General features: G+C 51.1%; 1 protein-coding gene across 2 annotated transcripts; it reads left to right on the top strand.

The window, feature by feature from the left end:
- The first annotated feature begins 8879 nt into the window (after positions 1-8879).
- On the top strand, positions 8880-17033 carry CREG1 (cellular repressor of E1A stimulated genes 1). Of its 2 annotated transcripts, XM_047705257.1 has the most exons (4): positions 8884-9287; positions 12321-12440; positions 13699-13883; positions 15914-17033. In XM_047705257.1, exons 1-4 carry the CDS (start codon positions 8934-8936, stop codon positions 15915-15917), a joined length of 663 nt encoding a protein of 220 aa, XP_047561213.1. In that variant the 5' UTR covers positions 8884-8933; the 3' UTR covers positions 15918-17033. The 2 variants fall into 2 exon arrangements, with proteins under 2 accessions (XP_047561214.1, XP_047561213.1); XM_047705258.1 differs by lacking the exon at positions 15914-17033 and having other exon boundaries at positions 8880-9287; positions 13699-13887.
- Positions 17034-17573: the final 540 nt, after the last annotated feature.

Genomic DNA, 17573 nt, shown 5'->3' with positions numbered 1-17573 from the left:
TCTTTGGCTTTTTAAAGACTTTTTATTTATTTATTTGAGAGAGGGAGAAAGAGAGAGAGGTAGAGAAAGCACAACAGGGGGAGGAACAGAGGGAGAGGGAGAAGCAGGCTCCCCACGGAGCAGGGAGTCCGATGCGGGGCTCGATCCCAGGACCCCAGGATCATGACCTGAGCTGAAGGCAGACGCTTAACTATGGAGCCCCCCAGTTGCCCCTACTATTTCTCTTATTCTTAGTTGAGCTAATAGATAAAAGTTCAAAACATGCCTGCTGATATGGATGTGTATGTTACGTGTGCGTGCTGACGCCTACTTGCAGATAAGTGAAGGAAGCAAGGGAGGAATGAGGGTTATTTCCATAGTTTTCTTTTTTTTTTTTTTTAATTTGAATTCTCTTGCCATCAATCCAGCAATCACACTCCTTGGTATTCACCCAAAGGATCTGAAAACGTCTGTCCACACAAAAACCTGCTCACAGACGTTTATAGCAGCTTGATTGATGATTGCCAAAACCTGGACACAACCAAAATGTTCTTCAGTGGGTAAATGAACAAATCAGCAGTGGCCCACCCACATAGTGCAATCTTGTCCAGTGCTAAAAGTAAAGGAGTTATCAAGCCTTGAAAAGGCGTGGAGGAACTTTAAATGCAAATTAGTAAGTGAAAGGAGCCCATCTAAAAAACAGCTACACACTGTACCACCCAAACTATCCAACATTGCAAAGGCAAAATGGTAGAGACATTAGAGCGATGAGCGGTTGCCGGGGGTCGGGAGGCTGGGGACGAGGGATGGATGAGCAGGTGGGGCCTGGAGCATTCTGAGGCAGTGGAGGGACTTGATAGAGTTCCATAATGGTGGAGACATGTCATTATACATCTGTCTAAACCCATGGAATGTCCAACACCAAGAGTGAACCCTAACGTAAACTATAGACTTTGGGGGATTATGACGTGTTAGTGTGGGTTCATTGATTGTAACAAATGTGGCACGCTGGTGGGGATGTTGAGATGGGAGAGGCTGTACCAGTGTGGGGCGGCAGGTAACTGGGAAATCACTGTTCCCCTCAATTTTGCTGTGAACCTAAAACTGCTCTAAAAAGAAGTTTGGTTTTTTTGGAAGGCAGATGGCTACACGCAGTGCCTCACTGGATGCGTCTGGAGTCTCGGAACCTTGACTCCCCTACGTTCTCCTACAAAGGGACCTCGAGAGTTTGTTTGGAAGGTCTAGCAGGGGACACAGCCACTTGTATACCCTCGACCAGAGAATGATCAGCCTTGGGGCGCCTGGGTGCCTCAGTCGTTAGGGGTCCGCCTTCGTCTCAGGTCATGTTCCCAGGATCCTGGGATCTAGCCCCACACTGGGCTCCCTGTTCAGCTCTATCTCCCTCTGCCCTCCCCTTATTCATGCACACCCCCCCCCTCAAAAAATAAATAAATAAAATCTTTTAAAAAAGATATAATAAAAGATAGAGATGAATAACCAGGTGAAAGGTGTACAGGGCGAGATCCAGGAGGATGTCAAGCACACACCCTTCTGTCCCCATGGGGTTTGGGGTGCTTCTGGCTTATGAATGCTTTTATCATCCTGGAAGCTCTCCAAACCCAGTTTAGGGCTTCTACAGAGGTTTCATACATAGGCCTCATTGATTACATCATTGGCCTTTGGTGATTAAGTCAGTCTCCGGCCCGACTCCCCTCTCCAGAGGTCAGTGGGTGCAGGAGTCGGGTCTAAAATCAAATATTGCAAGGCACCCGGCTAGCTCAGTCGGTAGAGCATGAGACTCTTAAAATCACATATTGTAACGAAAGGTGTTCCCATCACTCGAGAACTTACAAGGGTTTTAGAAGGTCTGTGCCAGGAACTGGGGGTAGAAGCCAAATATATATTTCTCATTTATGTCACAGTGGTCAAGAAAGTCTGACACGGAGAAAATAAAGTGGAGAGGAAAATAAGCACAGGCTTCCTTCTCAACCCTCGGAGGCAAGCAACATGGAACTGACAGAGCGGGCTTTCTCCTCAGTCATCCTGGACCTCAGGGTGAGAGGCCGTGCCTCTGCCTCCAGCCCAGAGCAGGATGTCATGTCCTGAGGGACAGCAGCTCTGGGCACAGCCCCTAAGTGATGTTGTCCCTGTATCCCCTCTAATCAGCGACTCTGGTTCCTGGGAGTGACTTGCAGAAAATGGGTTGTCTGTTGGTCCACGCACTAAATGCTAGGCCTTGGGTGGGCTCCTTAAGCCCGGTGGCCCTCAGTCCCATCCACCGTAAGATGGGGTAGATAAAAACAGACCCTCAGCCAAGAGACCTGGGGCCATGTGTGTCTCGGAAGTCACAGTTTTCCAGATCTGAGGAAGGTAATAAGGGGCCCAGAAGTGTCTGTCTTTGGTGACCTACAACACCTCAGAGCAGGGTTTACAGCAAATACCCTGCGAGAGCCCCTGAAGGGTGGAGACGTGTCCACGGAAGCCCTCCCACTCCTCGTCCTCAGCGGCTCCTTCCACCTCCTGCAGCACGCAACCTCAGCCCTGCCATGACTGCTCCTCCCCACCCCTCCCAATGAAATCCAAATTCCTCCATCCTGGCTGCAGACAAGCAGGAAGAATTCCTCTCCCTCTCCAAGACCCACCGTTAACCACCCGTTCCCAGAACCACTAAGTAGGGCTAATCCTCCTGCTAAGTCCCCATGACACAGTCCCTCCCTCCCCCAGACAGAGCCTCCTTTAGGGGCCTCTCAGGCCTGGAGTTCTAGAAAGAAGGCTTATGAGGATGGCACTCTAGTTGCGGATCTCTTCCACAACATTGGGAATTTTACTGTGAAACACAGGCGCACGCACGGGGAGCCGAGTGGACAAAAACGGTAAGGAGCCTCCCCCAGGTTAAGGTCTGCTGCCAGATGACTTACAAACACATGTTGTTTTCAGAACTTTTTGGATTTTGGAAATGAGGATATGAGGTTGAGGGCTTGTATACCAGCAGACGCGAGATTCAATGAGACGGTCCCAGGAGGTGTTTAGAACAGTGCTGGGCGCACAGAGCTTAACAGGTACTTGTCACGTGAATCATACTGAGAGGACCGTCGTCACTAAGATCTGTTGCTGTGAGAGCTCAGACCCACAGACCTACCGAGTAATTGCAGTTTAGAGCAACACCGTGCAAGAAGGCAGCCTCTCATCCCTGTGCCCTGAGAAACTATGGGGGGAGGGTGCCGTTCCCGCCACACCTGCACTCTAGCCCCTGGCGTTTGCAGAAGAGAGCCTGTGGTCCTCGACAGCTGAGATCAGAGCTCTGAATGCAGACTGTCCACAGAAGGCTTTGGTTTCCCAGCAGTTAAATGATTTATTTTTGCACACGGCAATAGTCATAGGATCGGCTCCACAACCTGAAGAGGATCCAGAATTCTTGGGCTTTTCACGAGGGAGTGGGAGGACAGATGGACACAAAGATGGATGGAGTATATTCCTCTGATAATCATTAAGATGTGATCTTAAATCCTACTCTAAGCTGTACACACTACAGAAGTAAACCCAGTCAAAAATATTTTAAATATTGCCCGTGATTTAATCACCCCTGTATTCATGCACCCGGCCATCAATTCCCGAGCACCTGCTGTAGACCAGGCATTGTCTGTGACCAGCAGGATTCCGGACTGAACACACAGACAAAGTCCTTGCTGTGGTCTGAACTGTTCTGTGCCCCTCTCCCAACCCCCCACCACTCGCATCTCGGAATCCTAACACCCAAAGTGATGGTGTTAGAAGGCAGGGCCTTTGGGAGGCGATCAGGTGGGGATTCGTGCTTTTATAAAAGATCCCCCAGACGCCCTTGTCCCTTGCAGCACATGAGAATACCAGAAGTGTCTGACCCAGCAGAGGGCCCTTACCCGACCACCCTGGCACCCCCAGCTTGGACTTCCAGGCTCCAGAACTGCAAGCCATAAACGTCGGTCGGTTGTGCGCCCCCCGTCTGCGATAGTATGTTACAGAGGCCCAGAGGGACGAAGTTAGTCCTCTTCTCATAGAGTTTCCATTTTAGCGAAGAGGGTGGACAGACACAATTATCGGCTGTGGTGAGGGCTACAGAGATAATAAAGCAGGTCCCAGAGCCAGGAGGGACTGGAAGGGACTGTTCTGGAAGGGGTGGCCAGGCAAAGTCTTTCCTCACAAAGGCTGAGGAGGCTGAGAAGAAGCGGGCTTGTTAGGAAGACAGGTGGGAGGCCCCAAGGAAGCAAGGTCTGAGGTGTGGGAGATGACAAGGGGACAAGTGGCTGGGCCGGGGGGTGAGCAGAGGAGCTGTGGCTTGAGAAGTCAGCAGGGAGCAGCGGGGTTGACTCTGGAGGCTGAAAGGAAAGAAATAACATGCTCTGATTGTAATTATTTAAGGACCATGAGAATTTTTTTTTTTTAAGTAATCTCGACCACTATGAGGCTCAACTTCCAATACCGAGGTCAAGGTTCACGTGCTCTGCCGACTGAGCCAGCCAGGTGCCTGAGAATTGTTTTTTATAGTGTGTTCTGGGCCATGGTCTTTCACAGTCTTAATGTATCTATAAGGCAAAGCCTTTACATATTCTTTTTAAAATTATTATTTATTTTTTTCTGGAGAGAGAGGGTGTGCACACACACCAGTTGTGGGGGGTAGGGGCAGAGGGACAGGGAGAGAGAGAATCTTCAGCAGGCTCAACACTCAGCGCAGAGCCCAGCACAGAGCTCGATCTCACCACCCTGAGATCATGACCTGAGCTGAAATCAAGAGTCAGATGCTTAACTGACTGGGCCCCCCAGGCACCTCTAGAAGGCGAAGTCTTTAAAGAACTTTTAATTCATTCTAGTTACTGCAGCTGGCGTTCTGGTCATTGCACAGTTACTGACACTACCTTCCATCACCGCTAACCCTCCAAAATCAGATCATCCTCTTCTAACCCAAAACCTGTGATTTTTCAAAATAAAGGACATGACCTAATAAATATAGCTTTTTCTATGGTGCAGACGCCGCTTACATTAAAAATAGAAATATTTATCAAACATTGGCTTAGTAAGGGTTCGTGTGAAGACCTAAATGACATGAGTGCCTCATGTATGAGCCACATAATGTCTTGACAATTCAGCTCTGTCTGTCACTACTTAGCTCTCATTTTCCTCCTTGCTTTTTGGAAAAACTATTAACGACCCTACATTCCCTATCTCCCACACACCTCTCCACGCCATTCGTCCATTTTTTTGATAAGTGAAGAGTTTGCCACCAAGCCTAAGCCTCTTGGACGTGGTAGGGAAATGACATGGAGGTTAAGTCCCATGGTTGCCCTTGAGGACCTGGACCAAAGCCAGCTTCTCGTCACCTCAAGCATAGTCTCTAGCTAGCCAACTCACGGTTTTCCCTTTCTTCCGATGACAGCTTCACCTACATAAATAGCTTCCATTTGCCCAGCAGATACCCATGCCTGGGTCACGTTAACAGTAACACGCTGGGTTTGTGGTCCTTGCCTCCCCTCACGACGGTGGGTCCTGCCTCCCTTCTGAGCCTTCCTATTACAGGGGCTCACAAGCGAGCTCGCCCTCTGCTGCTAAGACCACCGCTACACACAGAGGTATGAGGGCCCTTCCCCTGTTGGCAGAGCCTTTAGTTGAGCCACTTTCGGGGACACCATTGTCCGGACACTGCAGATCTGTGCACCAGCCCCGGCCTCCAGGCACCATCAAGGCGGGGGCTCCATGGTAGCCAGACATTACTGCCGCCATATGCACTTTCAGTTTATGTGGTTGAGGGTTTCTTAGTCTCTCCTTCCCCTTTCCATCATGTTCCATTTCTAGACGAAGGCATGAGACCGGGGAAGGGTATAGAGTTGGGCTGGAGGAGACCTACAGATTGCGGATGTTTTTCTGAGTTCCTACTGGCTGGGTTCGTAACTGAGTGCCACCGTCCTGTGACTGCAACAACTCCATGTCCTCTCTGGCCCACTCACATTCTGTGCCAGTCCCTCCCCTCCAGTGACACGATGCCACTCGGAGAGTCTAGCGAAGTCACATAATCTGGCTTCCATGTTGCTGGACCGCTCTCTCTCTCTCTCCCTCCGTCACTTGCTTCAACCCAGCTGCCAGGACATAAGCTGCCCTCTGGAGAGGCAGTGTGGCAAGGGTGGGGGGTGGTTTGCAAGCAGCAGCCAGCAAGAAACAGGCCCTAGATGGTGGCTCCAGCCACTCCTGGCTAAGGGTTTTCCCTGACACTCCAAGGAGGAGGGCCTGCCGATGGAGAGCTGAAGCACCCCACGCTACTCTCCAGCGTCTCCGTCTACTCAACCTCCCTCCCCACTGTTGATGTTGGAAGTCTCTATGCGCGAAGAATTCCGTCGGATGTTATTAATTTTGTTGGCAGCCGTTCCATAAATATTTACTGAGTGCCTACTCTTGTGGCTTGGGAATACAGGGGTGGGTGAGATAAACAGCATTCTTGTTCTCCTGGAGTTTCGGTTCTAGCATTAATGAGTAACTATGTAAATAAATGCAGTTCCTACAGAGTGTGATAATTGCAAAGGAAGAATCAAACAGTGTTGCCCACTGGAGAGTAACTGAAGAAGGCCTGTCAGAAGCAGTGGTCAAGGGGTGCCTGGGTGGTTCAGTGGGTTAAGCCTCTGCCTTCCGCTCAGGTCATGATCCCAGGGTCCTGGGATCGAGCCCTGCATCGGGTTCTCTGCTCAGCAGGGAGCCTGCTTCCTCCTCTCTCTCTCTGCCTACTTGTGATCTCTGTCTAATAAATAAAATCTTATAAACAGTGTTCAAGGAGGCATCACGGGGAGTGCATCTGAGCAGAGATCTGGGTGGCCATGCCCCCAGTTGAGAGAGAGCAGGGGGGTCACAGGCAGACAGTCCCTGGGGACAGGTGCTTAAAGCTAGGGGGTTTGTAGAGCTCACAAGCTCAAGCACAGGGAGACCAACTTCCAGGCACCTGTTTTGCCACGGAGCTGTACTAGGGCCTATTTTTATTTTGTGTCCCAGCATAGAGGCATAGCAATAAACAAAAAGTGTATTTTTTGTCCTCTTGCAAAAAGGTCATTGGGAAACTCACAAAAGGTCCATATTTTGCATCTTAATAGATTATAAAGCCCACAGAGGTGTCAGATAGCAATCCAGTTTCTCATTTCAGCTGAGAAAACTGAATCCCAACAAGGCGAATGGAAGTTCTACGGTCCATGGCTTGACAGTGGCAGGGCTGAGATTAGAATTCCAAGTGCGAATTTATGTACACTCTTTCCTTAACAGGTTAAGGCAGTTACTCAGATTACTCGGATTTCTTTTGAAAATTACAAACCTGATTTTCCTCCTCTTAAATTCCTCCCTCCTTAGTTTTCCATCTAGCTTGAAGCTCTTCCAAATTCAGTTGTTAAAAAGGAAACCCACTGTTATTAAGGGTTGTTCACACTTTTTTGGCTACCAGAGGGGACTGAAAACCTCCTATTCAGAGTAAATCGTCTTCTTTCTTTACACAAATTCCCACCGAGCTGAGTTTGAGACAGAAATCAGCGGCAGGACTTCGGCTCCCACACCTGCTGCCCACACCCGCTCACATGACTGGCCCAGGGCACGAGTGGAATGACTCGTCTCTATGGAACTCAGCCGCGGAGGGCCAGGTAACCGCCAGAGCCGGATTTGGGAAGTTGACAAACAATTCATCGTGTGTGACAGTTAAGGTGGGGCTTCGGGGCGCAGCCAGGGACAGGAGGGTCACTTCGAGGAGAGTGACCAAAGCTCACAGCATAAAGCACGTGGGTCCGGGTCTGAGCTCGTCGACCCATTGCGGTAATGCTGTAATAGGGCGCAGGGAAGAGCAGTCCGGGGCGGGGAGGTGGCCCTGCTCACGGCGGCGGGAGCGCCTACGGGCGCAGGGAACCGGGCCCCAAAGGCTCCGGCAAGAAGCTCTCGCCCGAGCGGAAAGGAGTGCTATTCCCACGCGCGAGAGGGTCAGCAGAGCGGAGAAGCCCGAGCAACCACGGGCCCTCCGACGACTCAGCGGGTCCCCAGCGGCCTCGGTCAGCTCGGGTCCGCGCGGGGGACACTGCGGGTGGACGGCAGCCTCGGGCCTGGGGAGGAGCCTGCGGGGCCGGGAGCAGCCTGAAGAGTCCTAAACTCTGGGGCTCCTGTCCGCCCCCACCGGATCCCGGTGCTCTTCGCTGCGGACGGCGAGGCCCAGCGGACGGGGCAGCACGGCCGGCGGCGTCTCCCGAGGCCTGTGCGCGAAGACGCGTCTTTTCCCAGCGGGACGACACGGGCGGGTTTCGCGACTTCTCTGGGCCTCCGTTTCCCCGTCCGCAAACAAAGCAAACTCCACGCGTCGGACGGTGCCGCGGTCCGGGGACCGGCCGGGTCCGCGTCCGATTTCGGGCTGGTCTTGGGGCGCTGGGACCCAGCCGGTCCCCGGCATCCCCGCCGAGCGGGCGGTGCGCTTCTTCCTCGGCCCCGCCCCCGCCCCCGCTCGCTCTCCCCCTCCCTCCCTCCCTCTCAAGTACACCAAGAAATAAAATATTTAGGAAAAAAAAGTGCGGCCGGGGAGGCGGAGGAACAACTCTGGCCGCAGCGGGTTGCAAGGCTCACGGAGGGGCCCGCCTCCTCCGCCGCGCCGGACTCCGATTGGTCCCCCGGAGGGGGCGTGACTCGTGGTCGCCGCCGTGGGCGGGGCCTGGAGCGCGAGGCTCCACGTCAACCTCGTCCTCCGCCGCGCCGGACTCCGATTGGTCCCCCGGAGGGGGCGTGACTCGTGGTCGCCGCCGTGGGCGGGGCCTGGAGCGCGAGGCTCCACGTCAACCTCGTCATCCGCCGCGCCGGACTCCGATTGGTCCCCCGGAGGGGGCGTGACTCGTGGTCGCCGCCGTGGGCGGGGCCGGGAGGGCGCGACTGACCCTCCAACCCGGTGGGTCGCGGCGCCGCGCACTCGCTCCCGGGTCACGAGCATGACGGGCCGAGCCGGAGGGTCCGCGCGCGCTCTGGTCGCCGCGCTGCTGGCGCCGGCGCTGGTGGCGCTGCTGGTGGCGCCGGCGCGGGGCCGGGGCGGCCGGGGTCACGGCGACTGGGACGCCGCCGCGCCGCTGCCGCCACTGCCGCCCCGCGAGGACGCGGCGCGCGTGGCCCGCTTCGTGACGCACGTGTGCGACTGGGGCGCGCTGGCCACGGTGTCGGCGGAGCCCGCGGTGCGCGGCCGGGCGTTCGCCGACGTGCTGTCGCTCAGCGACGGGCCCCCGGGCGCGGGCCGCGGCGCGCCCTACTTCTACCTGAGCCCGCTGCAGCTGTCGGCCGGCAACCTGCGGGTGAGCGGGCGGGGCGCGGGGCGCGGCGGGGCCGCTGGGACCGGCGCCCGCCGCTGCGGTGGGCTCTTCGCCCGCTCCCGTCGGCGGGACCCGGCGCCGCGAGTCGTCCGGGGGCTCCGCGGGCGCCGCTCGGAGTCTCACGGGGCCCTTCTGAGCGCGGAGTTGGGCTCTCCGCGGCCCGAAGCCGAGGCCCCCTCGCGGGTGCCGGGCGTAGCCTCTGGGGCCCCGTGCCACGGCCTTCCCGGGAAGGAGCGGGGCTGGGGCTAGGTCCGTGGGCTCGTCTCCGCCCGGCGCGCGCTAGGGCCGGGCTCGCCGCCGTCCGGGGGCCCCGCCGCCGTCCGGGGGTCTCGCCGCCCCGCTCTGCCGCTCGAGGGCGAGAGCTGTGCGGAGTCCGGGACAGGCTGCGGGTGAAGAACTCGCGGCTCAGGCCGAGTGACTCGCCGCGCCGCGCGGGGTCCGCCCGCCTTCCCGATTCGGGTCGCGGAAGGGCGGCCGTGACCGGAACGTGCCCCCAGACCGGCTTTCTTTGGCGCACACGCAGCTCGTTGCGTTTTTCTTTGGAATCGCAGCGGCTCCCCCGCACCCCTTGGCCGCGGGTTCACGCCCTGGTTCCATCTGCCTGGGGTCAAGTGCGCGTCAGAAGCACCTGCTTCTCCTCCGGAGAAGGTGTCCGTCAGGCCGGCCTCGTGCCGGGGCGTCCTAGCCCCACTTCCCTGTCCCTGGACGCGTTTGTCACCAACCCAGGCGGTCCTGCACACAAGCTGCTCTGGGAGGGACTGAGCACATTCTCCCCTTGTGACAGCGCTTCGTTCCGCGTCCCGTTTCCTTAGTAGCTGTCGTGGCCTCTTACTGCGGTTATAACCGGACTTTATCACGGGTGTGCGTGCGCCGGAAAACGGCCTGTGCGGGGTTCCCGACATCCACAGGGGCGTGGGACCGTACTTGTGCGTAAGGGGTGGGGGAGGGTCTGTTGTCGTTACCAACTTTCGAAAATGGAGACTCCAAATTAGTTTCTTGGAAGATCTGTGCCCCTGGGGACCTGAAGCAAAATCAGAAACCGCTGCTCTTTGTAAAAGACACACGCCTCCATCCATCCCGTCCCTATTCCCAGCCCACCCCACTCAGGCATTTGCCCAAAGCAGGCTCATTCCACGCCAGCGATGCTCAGCCTTGGCTGGAAACACAGTCACCCGGGAAGACTTTAAAAAATAAGTGCCCGGGTATTGTATTAAAAACATGTTTTATTAAAAAAAAAAAAACAACAACTCCCCAATTCCTCCCTGATCCTTCTAATGAGGGAGGGGGATTGAGAACCACTGCTGTCCACGATTATATTTAAACTCTCACTGATAGGGTCACCTGCTTTGTAGGAAGGAGGACAACTAAGACCCATGTGCAGGGAGTCACCTGTGCCCCACCACTAATGGCTGCCAGGTAGAACTCCAGCCCAGGTTTTGGACATGTCTAGAGAGATGGAGTAAGGAACCTCCCCGGGATTTCAGGTTTCCAAGATGGCAGTGAAAGGGTGTGGCCACATTGGAATTAGTCTGACTTGATCCTGCCATTTCACCAGTCAGGTTGATTTATACCTTGTTTTCCTCCTCCTCCTGACCTCTGTCTTCTTCCTGTCACCCTACCTACCAGATTTATAGGCACAGAATACCACATAGCATTTCCCTCTGCCCAGAGACCTTTAACAACATCTGGCTGTCTACGAGCTGCAAAAGATTCACTTGGGATGTTTGCTCAAAGTACAAATACCAGGCCTGGGAATGGAGCCCAGAAATCACCATTTTAACAAGCTCCCCATGCAGGTGGTTCTTGGAAAGCACAGACAGATGCCAGCCTGCAGAGCACAGTGCTGGCTCCTTAGCTTGGACTTGAGCCCCCCTCACTCCCCCACCCCCTGCCACCTCTCCTACATCTTCCCACCCCCCCAAACCTCTTTTTCAAGCAGATTGGGTTTCTCATTACTCACAACCATGTGCCATATTTCCCTAGTTCTGTTTTTGAAATTCCCATTACCGTTAATATATCATCCCACTTCTGTCCTGATTTTGAGTATCTTATAAGGCTCCCTGTAGAGTCCATATTACTCCAGGCTGTGTTGACATCTTAAACTCCAAATACACTTAACTGTACCATTCACTTGTCAGTTATGTATTGTCTTCTGATCTCTTCTGTGTCATTTTGCATTATTTAAGTTTTGTTTATGTCTGACTTTTCAGTCGATTATAAAGTCACAGAGAAAGGAGAGACCTTTTTTTGGTCTCCTAAGGCTTCTTGCCTAATAGTGCACAGACAGTTTGGCTGTTTGGCTAAATGATTTCAAGGAGCTCTCTTGAAACTCGTTGTTTTGATAGGTCACCATGAGATAGCAGAATTTTCCACACAAGCTGCTTGGAGTTTAAAGTACTAAATGCAACATTTGAATTTTGCTGTGATTCTGTCAACAGTGCCTTTCCTAAAGCTGATTTCTGAAAAAGAAGGAAGAATTTTGCTTGCCTCACTTTTTGAGTCTAAGCATTCTTCTCTTATTGCAAAACAGGAATGAACAACTTCTCCAATTTTGAAATCACACAATTTCTGCTAGCCTAAGATAACCACAAAACATGATTCAGCAACTTTCCTGGTTAAATTGTACAATTAGTTAGTTGAACAACTATGTATTTTTATGCCTTAGTTTCATACTGGAGTCTAACCCTTTAGATCTTTTGACGATGGTCTAGACCAGCCTTGTATTTAGGTGATACCATAATCGTAATTTCCCTGGTGAATGTGAAACATTAAGAGTTTAAGAAAAAAGAGTGGCTTGGTTAATTTTTAATATAGGACCCTAGCCCCTGCTTTTTGGGAAGAAGAGTCAAGATCAATCTCTACCCAACTAGTCATTTTCTCAAATGGTAGGTGATGTTTTACAGTTCATTGTTTCCTTGAAGAACGCTCAGCTCTAGGGACAATGTGCATGTGACTTGTGAGGTTGACTCCAGAGACAAAACCTCACGTGCCAGGATCTTTATTTTCTCTATACAGGAAAATCCACATGCTACGCTGACCATGTCTTTGGCACAGACGAACTTCTGCAGGAAGCAGGGATTTGATCCCCAAAGTCCCCTCTGTGCTCACATAATACTGTCAGGAACTGTTACCAAGGTGAGTAGTTAACAAAAACAGAGATGGGTTTTAGACAAGTACCATCTATTAACAGTAAAAGAGATATCTTTTTTTTTAATTTAGGATTTTATTTGAGAGAGCAAGAGAGCACAAGCAGGGTGAGTGGCAGAGGGAGAAGGAGAAGTAGGCTCCCCACTGAGCAAGGAGCCTGATGTGGGGCTCCATCCCAGAACCCTGAGATTGTGACCTGAGCCGAAGGCAGATCCTTAACTCACTGAGCCACCCAGGCGCCCCAAGAAAGAATTTAAAAACAAAATGAAAATGATTTGTGATTGAGATACAGAGTGAGAATATGTTCTAATGTGTGCGTTGATGAAAACTAAAGGCTTAAATTAGTTGATTTCGTATAGATGTTCAATAAGATATTTATGCAGAAAACGAACGAGTTTTTGAAGCTGAACAGATTTAACAGCTTCTCAGCTCCTCTGTAAGGAACACCTGTTCAGCCAGAGCCCTCTGCTGCAGGCCATGTCGTACACTGCCCGGTATTTCCCGTGTGGGGCTCCTTGTCTCCGTATGCTAACAGTGGCTTAGGGCTGGGAGCGGACTGTGTATGCTGAAATACCAGATGTGGACTTAGTGCAGTGAACGCTGCGAGGCAGAGGGCCAGGTGTCGAAGCACCAACCCCACCGCCCTGCTTGAACAGGCACAAGATGTGCCTCTTGTGGCACATCTTCAAGATGTGCTTCTTGACCTTGCCGATCACGATGACCCGAGACAAGTCAGATCAGCGGTCTGGAGGTTCTGTGTGGGTGCCGCTGTGCAGCTGCATTTCACGAGTAGGAGAGAGGTGGGAATGGGGCAGGGCAGGGAGGGTCAGCCGATGCTCTCGATGCTCTCGAGTTCCACTGCGCCTCCCGAGACCTTTGTCTGTGGGTTTGCCTCTGCGTTGAACACAGGCTTGTTATGGGGTCCGTGGGCCGATGTGACACGGCGTGAGCACCCCAACATTTCATCCTATGCCCTGTGCCCGTTACTCTGGTAGCCTGGAGGGACTGCCAAGCAGTGGAAGGTGGACCTCATGATGATTCCCCACCCCAGGAGATCTGTACCCCCGACATCTGAGCTCCTGGATGTTTTCCGTTTTTCTGCATGCTTCCTGCAGTTTTCTCCTGATTCCTTGAGCTTGTAACTAAAGAAACTCTTCAGGATTCTAGAATCACGCCCCCTTAGCAGGCCAGAACACAGAGTGTGGTTGCCATGAGTCATTCATGTCATGTATAACTAACCCTTTAGGTGAACCAGACGGAAATGGGCTTTGCTAAGCATTCCCTGTTTGTCCGACACCCTGAGATGAAAACCTGGCCGTCCAGCCATAATTGGTTCTTTGCCAAGTTGAATATAACCAACATCTGGGTCCTGGACTACTTTGGTGGACCAAAAATAGTGACACCTGAAGAATATTATAATGTCACATTTCAGTAAGTATTTACACATCTTTCTTCTTTCGAATACTGCAACTTTGATTAGCAGTCCTCAGTCTTTTAAAGCAGGGGGAGGGGGGTTTCACTGTTTCGTATACCACGAACCGACCCTTTTAACAACCTGGTAAAACCTATTACACCCCCTCAGAAAAATATATTTAGGTGTATAAAATACATAGGCAGTACAACGAAAGCCGACTCTATTGAAATACATTTATAAAAATATTTTTTAAATGTGTGGTGTTGTAATATGTTGACTTTTTAATGAACACATTAAATGAGATTTAATAGTGAGCCTGTAACATTACTGTACTTTCTGAGTAGTGAGGACTGAGTATTGTATGGCATTTGCCACAACCCTAACGTGAGGTGAGAGTATCTGCTTTCTTTATTTCTGTGGCTGACCGTCACAGATACGTGTTCGCTGGGCTTTGCTGTCCACATTCATCATGGAAGAAAATGATAAATTTCAATTAGAGCTTAATGAAAATGAAAACATCTGTTTTCCATCCAAGTTCACAACCCCTGAGCTCTGTCTATAGGCTTGAACGCCAGGTTGAAACCTTGTTTTGAGGTGATGCTTTGGGGCCCTGGCTGACCTGTGATGGCCTTTTCCCATGAGAATCAGACTTGGGTGCTCCTGGACTGTGAATGGTGCACATCTGAGTGCGCACGTGACCCCTTTCCCATCAGCCTCAGTGCTGTGAGTGCTGCGGGTGCCGTGTGGGGTACCCACCAGGACGTGGACACTTGGGGCTGGAGGAGGTCAACCCTTGAGGGGTTCCGGGAGAGAACGAAGAAGAAAATAGCCTGAAGATGGGAAAAGGAGAGGAAAGAAGGGTGTGATTAGATCCTTTGAAATTAGATCAGGGTTCAAATGAGGGAATACAGAATGCAGTTTTTTCCCGGTGACAAGGTGGGTGGCCTAGCTGCCGTCCTCCAGGCCCAGCGGCTACTCCGTAGACTGTAGCTCACTTGGGGGCTTATATTCCAGCATTTCTTTACTCCACACTGAACTGTGGACTTCCCATTGCCCTTGTCAATTTCTTCACCAGCAAAGCTCAGATTTCTTTCTTTATTTCTTTTATTCATTCACTAATTCATTCCCAAACAGGGTCTAGGACAGTATGTGGCTCAGAGCAGGTGGCTCCTTCTCAGGCTGATAATTTGAGACAGAGATTCTCAGCTTCTCTGGTTGAATGAGGAACCAGCAGTCACCGCGTTTATTTTGCTTCGGAGCATGCAGGAGACGAGGCACAGTGATTGTCTCCTGGCCTGACAAAGCCACCTCACTTCATAGGAATAGAGAGGCAGCCCTTAAAACATGATGACCTGGCAGTGAATTCTCTAGGAGGACGGCCAGTAAGATGACAGCCCCATGACACAAGGTTAATGTTTGCTTTGACATGATGTGGCGATCTCTGAAAGACATTATTTGTGTATAAATAACATGCCCAAGGGGAATGCTGGCTTTAATAAGAAAATAAAACTGTGCTCCCCTGTAAGTCTCCATGTTGAGTGAGTGGGTGGCATAGATAAATTCGAGGTTCCCATTTTTTTATGCAGACTAGGGAGCCTTTTGTGCAGCTCAGAGATAAGAGGGAGCATTTCCCCGTCTTGAGAGGAGAACCAAAGTCTAGACCAGGGTGTCACCCTGTCTGAGGCAGGACAGAATCCTAGGAAGAGGCAGCCATGAGGCTGACCTTTCAGAGTTCAGCTGACTACGGTCCTTTTCAGACAGTTGGGTGCCGCATCCCAGAGGCTGTAGCAGAGGGTGTTGTGGTTGCACTCACTGGGGAGGCGTGCTGGCTGACATCCAGTCTCCGAGGCCAGACCCCACACCTATAGATACCTATAGATACCAGAACCCAGGCAATTCTTCCATATTCTGGGGTGGCTGAAATTCACTCAAAATCTTAAGCTTCTGGATCAGGAGTTGCTTGAACCATTCCCTCGAATGATGACCTGGTGAGATCTGTCAACTCAGTTTAACGAAGTAAGTCTTCTTCCTCTCTCTCCCTCTCCAGGTGAAGCAGACACGGCGTCTTGAACAACACCCCGGAGGTGGCTGTGGATGGCTTATGCACACCTGAAGGCCTTAATGTTTCTCTGTAGAACATTTCCCAGATGGGTTTGTTGGCTTTGCTTGCTTGCTTGTTTACAAAATAGAGTTGCACTATTCCTGGATTTCTTGGAAGATGTGGTTGCTAGAATATATATATATATATTTTTTTTGCAAATTTTGAAGCCAATTTCTTAGAGGGATATCTTTCATTATGATCAAGGAAGTTTTATTCCATCCATTCCAAATAGTTTTCCAGCAGTGCTCCTTGAAGGGAAGCCAGTGCTGGATTTAGACGGCGCACTGGCCTTTGAAGGCGCTGGAACACGTGTTCTTACTTCCTGGAAGCCACAGTGCTGGGGAGTGGGCCTCAGCCCACCGTGGCTCTGCCCAAGCTGCCTAGCCCGGCGGTGGGGCTGACCTGTGTGACTGTGCACGTGCGTAATCACGCCACACCCTCCTCTTTGTGGTCCATTCGTGCCTGACAGTCTTGGGGAGTTGTTGATCCAACATAGGGCAAAACTATGTCTTACAAAGGTTTTTTTTTTTTTTTTCACTTTTCAAATTAAAGTGATAATTGCCTGGAACAGAAGAAGTTCATAAATCTTTCCTGATTTTGATTTCCCCATTAAAGTGGACACTATAATCTGTGTCCTCCACTCAAAATACACACCCACATATATGTACACTTTATTTTATTTTTCTTCCCCAAATGGGCTTGCAAAAGAAGAAAGGATGCAGGGAATTTTGTGTGTCATTTTCTGGTGTTCTGTTTAAGTAGAGTTTACCAGGCATAGACCAGCTTAAGCCAGTCCCCAAACCCACTGCCCCCAGCTGCACTTTGTAGCTTTTTAAAGAATGCCGCTCTCAGCAGGGGGCCGCGGCCGCTCAAAATCTTTAAATGGCTTCTGTGCTATTACTACCTAAGTCAGGTCATGAGGGAGAAGATAACGTTAAAGAAAAAAAATCACATTTCTTCAGAAAAGAAGAAACTGGTTTTATTATCTGCACACATGGTTTCAGAAGATGAGGGAAGACCCTTCAAGAGGCGTGTCAGGAACCAAGCTGCCGGATCCTTACATGGCCAAGAGAGGAAGAGGAATATGCGTTGTTATGTTTTAAAACTACAAAATGAACTTACCTAAAATCTAGCGAACAGCTTCTGCTTAAGAAAAATGATTTATGCCTAGTCTTGAACTTCAACCTCTAGTACTTCAAAGCTGCGTGGTCTTGGCCAAGTCCCTCAGCCTCTCTGTGCCTCCATTACCTCATCTATAAAATGGAGACAGTAATACCACACATTCGTAGCACTGCTGTGAGGTTTAAATGAGGTAATCTTTATTAGGCACTGGGAACTGTGCCAGCACATAGAAATAAAAAAAAGAAAGAAAAAAGGAATGATAGAAGCTACTGTACCATGTTTTTCAAAGCATCTATAGCACAAGCCCCCAAACAAACAATACAAATTTCAATCAAAAAAAAAAAAATGATTTATATGGAACTTGCTAAAATGGGCTTTTCACTCAAAATAATTAAAAGCATTATTTTCGTGAAGTGTGTTGGGTCTGTTTTCTTCAACATGGATGTTCGTATTTATTACGCTTTCACTGTCTGCTGTTGAAACC

The sequence above is a fragment of the Lutra lutra genome, chromosome 15, assembly GCF_902655055.1.
Source record: "Lutra lutra chromosome 15, mLutLut1.2, whole genome shotgun sequence".
Lineage (NCBI taxonomy): Eukaryota > Metazoa > Chordata > Mammalia > Carnivora > Mustelidae > Lutra > Lutra lutra.
This window is presented reverse-complemented; position numbering and strand designations above follow the sequence as displayed.

What these genes read in the sequence shown, in the direction of transcription:
- CREG1 (XM_047705257.1), top strand. Translation starts at nt 8,934, where the DNA reads ATGACGGGCCGAGCCGGAGGGTCCGCGCGCGCTCTGGTCGCCGCGCTG. An exon ending in TGTCGGCCGGCAACCTGCGG is followed by an intron (nt 9,288 to 12,320) that starts GTGAGCGGGCGG and finishes TTCTCTATACAG; the next exon opens with GAAAATCCACATGCTACGCT. An exon ending in TGTCAGGAACTGTTACCAAG is followed by an intron (nt 12,441 to 13,698) that starts GTGAGTAGTTAA and finishes CTAACCCTTTAG; the next exon opens with GTGAACCAGACGGAAATGGG.